General features: G+C 35.5%; 1 protein-coding gene across 2 annotated transcripts; it reads left to right on the plus strand.

Annotated features, from left to right (window-relative positions):
• Positions 1 to 373: 373 nt before the first annotated feature.
• LOC108557789 (E3 ubiquitin-protein ligase TRIM56-like) lies at positions 374 to 7,391 on the plus strand. Of its 2 annotated transcripts, none has more exons than XM_017914449.1 (3): positions 374 to 602; positions 5,986 to 6,095; positions 6,895 to 7,391. In XM_017914449.1, the coding sequence occupies exons 1-3, from the start codon at positions 556 to 558 to the stop codon at positions 7,374 to 7,376; spliced, it is 639 nt and encodes a 212-aa protein (XP_017769938.1). In that variant the 5' UTR covers positions 374 to 555; the 3' UTR covers positions 7,377 to 7,391. The 2 variants fall into 2 exon arrangements, with proteins under 2 accessions (XP_017769938.1, XP_017769939.1); XM_017914450.1 differs by having other exon boundaries at positions 374 to 591.
• The last annotated feature ends 217 nt before the right edge of the window (positions 7,392 to 7,608 follow it).

Genomic DNA, 7,608 nt, shown 5'->3' on the forward strand with positions numbered 1-7,608 from the left:
ATGCTTGAAATCGATGTGAACTCTTGATGATCGTCGTTGTTGTTGTTGAGCAACAATCCAGAAATGGTTGTCCTCGAGTATAACAATTTGCGAGCGAAAAAAGAAAAGAAAAGATGAACATTAATAGAAGAAAAAAAAGAAGTTGCAATAGGTCTTGGATGCACGTGCTCTCGCATTCACAACCCTCTCCTTCACCCCTCTTAGGGCACCACGTGACATCGTCCTTCTCTTTTTTTTTGCCGTTGCCAAGCAACAGCGAGATGCTTGTTTATATCTGATGGAGAGAGAGAGAAGTTGTTTTGTTTTTGAAACAGTTGGCTGTGTGCGCAGGACGACGACGACGTCATCTCCGTGGGGGGAAAAAAATAAAGAGGAGAGGAGAATAATTTTAGTATTAGTGCATTCAACAAATTCACATTACATAGTTCTTGTGCGGTCGCTTTCATAATCGCAGCTTTTCTTCGACTCTCGCGAAGAAGTAAAGTAAAGGCACGCACAGTGAAGCAACAAGCACACTTCTCCTCTTTGTTCTTCCATCTCTATCTCTCTCTCTCGATGACCGATGGAAGCGCTGAGAGTCGCTGCCGTACAGTAAGAGAACGGTGAACCAGAAATAAACGCGAAACAATATCTATTCTCGGACGAACGCATTTCTCCTTTTGGCAACCATCCCCGCCGAGATGCACATTATTGCACCGCAACAACAATAACAACAATTGCTTCAATTTACATAACAACAATAACAAAAAATCAAAATTTCCATAGCAACTATAATACCTTTTGTTTTCTCTCATAACAACAACAACAAAAACAGCAAACTGCAATTTGTATAACAACAACAACAACAACTATTTGATATCTATAGCGACGAGATAGCAGATTTTCGCTCGGAAACTTTAATCGGACGCGCAGCCAGGTTCAAGGTCGCGACGGCAAATTCAAAGACCTCCCGTTCATAGACTTTACGACTTTTCTCGTTTGCAATCGTGAAGTCAATAATTTTTGTCCAAATAAATAAATGTTTTGTTTAGATAATCCTTTTTGTATTGTGAGCGTCGCGCGGATTGCGTAACGCGATCGAAGGTTGCTTTATTATTTTTGTACACATTTTATTTACTATTATTGACTTAAAATGCACGTTGTAGTATTATTATTATTATTATGATTATTTCCTTGGTGCGTTTACATTTTTTCATCTGAATTTACGCGGAAGGAAAACTCGTCGTCGTCGAAGGACGCGACAATCCTTGTTTCAATGAGATGCAGAAAAATCTACGTAACCTTTGGAAACTTCATTTTTTGTTTGTTTTATTTACTTGACGACGATTTCCTGAAAACGCTATTTCATCTAAAGTCGTCACATCGCCTAGCAACGAAAATATAATAAGCTTATGGACTTAATTTAAACATTTCTAAAATTAACTTCGTTTCTAAACTGAAATTAAATTAACATTAACTTAATTTCATTCATCTTCATGAAATTCACATTACAAAAAAAAAAAAAAAATCCCAGCGCTGGTATTGTTATTTCTTTTGTTTTCCACTGATTTATCGTGTTTTGTTGTTGTGTGTTAGGTGAGAATCCTAGCCTACGCGATTCCGCTAAACAAAAAAAACAAAAGAATGCTAAATAATAAGATATTAAAAATCGAATACTCCAATTACACCAGTTAATTTCATAGCAATTTCGTTTTGTTAATGTTTTAATAATAAATTATTTCTCATCTCTCATCAAGTTTTGTCGAAAATTCGCAATAACAATTGGCAATGAGTTGATGTGATGATTCGTTTGTGGACGTGATGAGAAGAATAATCAAGAGATCGAAGCGAAAAAATAAAAACAAACTCGAATCGACGACGGAGGAGGTGGAGGAGTATTAAACTTTGTGAGTCCGTGGAGATCGTTGATCCGCTGTTTTGTTCCGTCACGTACGTTCGGCACGAAACCGCAAAAAAACATAAATAAATAAATAACTTACCAATAAATATTGTTTTGGAATCGATTCATCATCAACTTTTACACACAAACAAATAAACAAAACTTATAAACGTCAAATTAATAACAATTGTAAGTAAATATTAGTGGAATTCGTATTGCCAACTTTAATTTATAAACATTGCCGACAACTTGAATAACATGTACTTCGTATTACCATCGACAGGTGTCTCACTTTTAAATGATTTGATAACGTTATTGAAATATGCAATTAAATTATTAGCAATTCATTATTATAAATTGAGAATACGAGAATATGATGATAGTTTCAAATGCAACTCACATCGCTCGCACGGAACATAACCAAATGTTAATTACAAACTAAAGTCAAATTGACTTCATGTGGAATTCGTATTGCCAACTTTATTTTATAAACATTGCAGACAACTTGAATACCATGTGTTTCGTATTACCATCGACAGGTGTCTCACTTTTAAATGATTTGATGACGTTATGCAATTAAATTATAAGCAATTCATTATTATAAATTAAGAATATGAGAATATGATAATAGTTTCAATGCAACTCACATCGCTCGCACGAAACATAACCAAATGTTAATTACAAATTAACGTCAAATTGACTTCATGTGGAATTCGTATTGCCAACTTTATTTTATAAACATTACCGACAACTTGAATAACATGTACTTCGTATTACCATCCACAGGTGTCTCACTTTTAAATGATTTTATGACGTTATGCAATTAAATTATAAGCAATTCATTATTATAAATTGAGAATACGAGAATATTATGATAGTTTCAATTCAAATTGACTTCATGTGGAATTTCTATTGCCAACTTAGTTTTGTAAAAATTACCAATAACTGTTCAATTTTATACTGATAATAAGAAGAAGTAATTTCTTCTAATATGACGGTCATTGTTTTCGTGTTATCTCCAACAGATGATGTCTCAATCGCAAAAATAGAGAATATGAAATGTTAATGACACTTATTAATGTGATGCACATCGTCGATTGTTTTATTAACAGACACCTGCGATCAATTAATAATTATAATAATGTGGTGAGGGGGGGAATCGTACGATTTTCAGACGTGGTTTGCAAACTGAATAGAGGAAAAAAAAACAAAAGAAAACAAATTTAAAAAAAAAAGTTAATAGTTAGCGTTGTTATGGCTACGTCGTTGTTGCTGTTTTTCATTAGTTTGTTTTGTGGTGAAGAAGAAGGAGTGTGCGTTTGGAAAGCGAAACGCTTACAAGTCTGTCCCTTTCGGTCACGATCTCACGTATTATAAGTCTCCTCTAGTTGGCGTAGTCTCGCAGCACACACACCTTCACGTCCACCACCCTCTCCTCCTCCTTCACATCGTAATTCCGAAAAGCAATAACAATAAATCAATATTTCGTACGCGCTTCAATTGTTCGCACTAAAAACAACAACAAACAACAACAACGATTCGCATACCACAACTCCCCTTGCCATCGTCATAGCAACAACACTAAACAAAGAAATAACAAATCTTAATATCTTAGCAACCAAATCTAATGACGCTTATAACAGACGAACGGTGAATACCACGATTTAGGTTTTAGGCTCGTCGGAAAGGTCACAACTTTATCTTTCGTTTTCGTATTCACAACAATTGCGATGCAAGCGTAATTATCGAGTTATTAGATGAAATGTGAAGACTTAAAGAATTTAAGTTATTTTAATAGTTAGCTTGTTGGGAGGAAAAGAAACAGTCCAGAAATGGAATGCGACATGCCGGTTTTGTTGGTGGATAATGGTTTTTGTTTATTTCTAATGATGATAGTTGCATGATCGAAATGCTAAAGGCCTTACGGTTTTTTTTATCTTTCTCTTTATTCCTTTTGCAGAGTCGATCGTAAATGTCTATCGTTGCTGTTCGCTTATTATTATGTAATTGAAATGCTCGAAGACAGAAACGTTCTCTTTAACTGTCTCAAGTCTTCCACAGAATACTAAATAGCAAATTTGTTCGTTTCAAACGAAACACACAACAATAACAACAACAATCTTTGTTAGATAAGAAAGATTCTTTGTTCCTCCACCTCCCACATGCATTGTAACAATTTCTTCGTCTGTTTGGGCGCAGTTAATTTAGTTCTAACCCAGATTTCCGCACCATAAAGACCGCACGTGCTGCATTCACTCACTTCGTTTCTCTCGCAGTTTTTCCATCACCAAAGAATGCATCCTTCTTTCTCTCTCCTTTATCCACTCTATACACTCGGTGTAGTCGAGTTGCGGCCGTTACGAAATCTGTAATAAATGCCAGAGGCGGCTGTGCGCCAGTTCGGCTCTTTTCTTTCCTAATCCCAGCTAACATTTACTTTCGCAACGCCGTAAACTTTCCTCCTTTTTCCATATTCCTCCTACGCATTAAACATCATCACACAATACACATTCTTATAAGTATTTCTATTCAAAAATCGCTATATCTCGGTTATTAATGACTGTTACGCAATAGTAATTATACGAAAAGAAGCGCAAGAAAAAACTGTTAAAATTGATGGAAAGCTAATATCTAAAAAGTTTTATAGTTTTCGAGTTATGAAGAAGAACAAATAAATTTAAAAAAGTCATCTTTGACAGTTCATAGCGGATGTTACGTAACCGTAATTATACCAAAAGAAGCGCAAGAAAAAACTGTTAAAATTGATTAAAAGCTAATATCTAAAAAAAATTATAGTTTTCGAGTTATGAAGAAGAACAAATAAATTTTAAAAAGTTATCTTTGACAGTTCATAGCGGATGTTACGTAACCGTAATTATACCAAAAGAAGCGCAAGAAAAATCTGTTAAAATTGATAAAAAGCTAATATCTAAAAAGTTTTATAGTTTTCGAGTTATGAAGAAGAACAAATAAATTTTAAAAAGTCAACTTTGACAGTTCATAGCGGATGAACGGTGCGCACTGTCAATACGTCAGTGGGCTCGTTGGAAAGTGCACGATTTTATCTTAAATTCGTATATTCAATATTTGTAATTGGTTAAGTTGGTGAGAAATTAAAGAAGAAATAAAAAAAGTACAAAAAAATTGCAATATCTGTGTTATTAAATTGCATTATGTAATAAGTTTTGTATGAAAAGAAGCGCAATTTAAGGGTTTTTCTCGTGTTGTTATGAAATTGTGAAAAAGCTTTATGGTTTTCGAGAAAATGAGAATATTTTGTTATGATTTTCGCGTTTCTAATTGTAACGATGATTCGGATCAAAGCGGCTCTGCGTGTTTATGTGTGTAATTGGTGTAACGAAATAGGAAAGAATAGAGGGAAAGAGGCAAAAACGAAGTATAATTATTATTTGAAGGCGAATGCGGGTCAGAGGAATCGCCGACCTGCCGCAATTGCGGACACGTTGAACCAAAAACAAACAAAAAAAAGAAGCCTCCTACTCCTCCGCAAAAACAAAGGAGAAACGATTGGCGAAACGAAAACGAACATAGATGGCGCAACTTAAACGTTTTATGTTCCAGATTTCGTTTGTTTTTTTTTTTGGAGAGCGAGTTTGTGGCCTACTTTATGGGATTTAAACAGATAAAGGCCGTGGGATAATGGTGCCCGATAATGCAAGTTCACAAACAGTTTCCAAGTGTTAATTGAAATTATTTTCTATGCTGTGTAAGGTTTTTCGTTTCAGAAATCGTGTTTGTTATTTAAACGAATCACGGGACAAAAAATAACAATAAGAAGAAGAAGCGCAAGAGAGGAATGGGATCAAGCGTACCTTGAACTCGTCGATCTTCCTTTATTTCTTCCCTTCTTTGCATAAGAACGATGTCTGGAAAGTAGTCAAATAAACAATTAGTTATAGTTTCCTTGGTAACGAATACATCAACTGTCAAATTAGAGCGTTCGTTAACCTTGAACTTGTTTCGATGCTTTTTTGTTTATGATGATGAATAAATCGATCGCAGTTGCGCAAAACAAAACTAAAGCCTACTTTAAACAAGTAATTGAAATATTTTAACTGATTTTGTGTGTGTGTTTCTTTTTGCAGAGCAAGACTTGGGGAGAGGATGGTCAGCATGAACTCCACCCTCGTCGAAACAGTGAGCATCAACTATGAAGACTTCAACGAGAGTTTCCTCACGTGCGGCACTTGCCTATGTAAGTAATAAATTTCATTATCAAAATATGAAAGATTTTCTAATATTTACCACTTTGGACTTGAACTGCAGGAAGTAGTTGTACACTTCTCGCTCATTTAACAGCGCCAATCAGTGTGGAAACGTCGATAACAAGCGTGCTCTGCGCAATTAGTCGATATCTCTTGTTTCTTAATTAATTGACACGTACTAATTAATTAATTAATTACATTTGATTCTTCTTTATTATAAGGAAATGGTCCAAATCTATTCCATTATCTACGACTAATTGAATCCTTTTCTAAATCAAATTACTTATTACATTTTCGAAATTATTCGTTAAGTAGATGCGCACGTTAGGCAACCAACTGCACGCGCTCTCTTCGAAATATGCGATTCGTAGGCAAAATTCGTACAGAATTTTGCTCGTCAGCTTACGTAAACGCAATCTAATTATTTTTAATCGAATGAGTAATAATAATGCTGATTCCGTCCACGGAAATAAATATTCGTCAATCATTAAATCATAGAAGCTTTGAATTTGATTGTTTCAACATAATAATGACAAATGATGATCAATTGAAAATATTTTTTATCGAGAATGTTGAATTCTATTGTTTCTGCTTTTGTTTTTTGTTGTTGTCGCTCTTGATTAAAGCGTTATCGATGGTAAAAGAAGTTAATTAATTGTTTAGTAATTGGGCAACGTTTTCGTTGTTGCAGATGGCCTTTGGACAGGTATCTTTTGATTGTCTTTAGTGTTGTTCTTGTTGTTGACTTATAATTGATGTAGTTGAGATTAATTTGTTTTGTTTTTGCAGGTATGTACGATGGGAATGAGCACACCCCGAAACTGCTTCAATGCTCGCACTCGGTGTGTCTTCACTGTCTGACGAGGATTGCAGCGTCGCAGACAAGAGATACGGGCACGTTTCGATGTCCGATCTGCAGGGAGTTGATCACAATACCGAGAGGCGGTGTGTCCGCGTTGCCACCGTCGTTTCTCGTCAATCAGTTGTTAGATCTGATGTCCAGACAGAGACGTGAGGTGATACCGAAATGTTCGATACACGTCGCCCAAGAGTTGCTCTTCTGCGAGACGTGCGATCAAGTCTTCTGCACCCTCTGCACCGGAGGATCGCACAACGATACGACGAACAGCTGCGAACACACAATCATACCGTTCTCCATAGCCATCAAACGGATGTCCGAAATACTACTCTACAAAGCGAACGAGTGCATCTCAAAAGTAAGCCTTTTGCATTTACCTTACCTTACATTCAAAGTACCTGAAAATTATTGAAATTACATTGTATGAAAGCTGAATGTGTCACCTTTCCAACGAGCCTACTGGCATCTTCCTACTGTCACTGAGTCGCCTGCTATGAGCTGTAGAAATTGGAAAAAAAGTGAATAGAAATTGACAGAAAAGTGATGTTTTCAGTTTTTCGTTAATAACTCGAAAAGTAATAAACTTTTCTATGATTTTATTGCATAATCAGATGCAGGCAAGTGTTGCGCAACTTTTTATGTAA

The sequence above is a fragment of the Nicrophorus vespilloides genome, unplaced genomic scaffold (assembly GCF_001412225.1).
Source record: "Nicrophorus vespilloides isolate i.1.1-1 unplaced genomic scaffold, Nicve_v1.0, whole genome shotgun sequence".
NCBI lineage: Eukaryota > Metazoa > Arthropoda > Insecta > Coleoptera > Silphidae > Nicrophorus > Nicrophorus vespilloides.

What these genes read in the sequence shown, in the direction of transcription:
- LOC108557789 (XM_017914449.1), top strand. Translation starts at nt 556, where the DNA reads ATGACCGATGGAAGCGCTGAGAGTCGCTGCCGTACAGTAAGAGAACG. An exon ending in TGCCGTACAGTAAGAGAACG is followed by an intron (nt 603 to 5,985) that starts GTGAACCAGAAA and finishes TTCTTTTTGCAG; the next exon opens with AGCAAGACTTGGGGAGAGGA. An exon ending in CACGTGCGGCACTTGCCTAT is followed by an intron (nt 6,096 to 6,894) that starts GTAAGTAATAAA and finishes TTGTTTTTGCAG; the next exon opens with GTATGTACGATGGGAATGAG.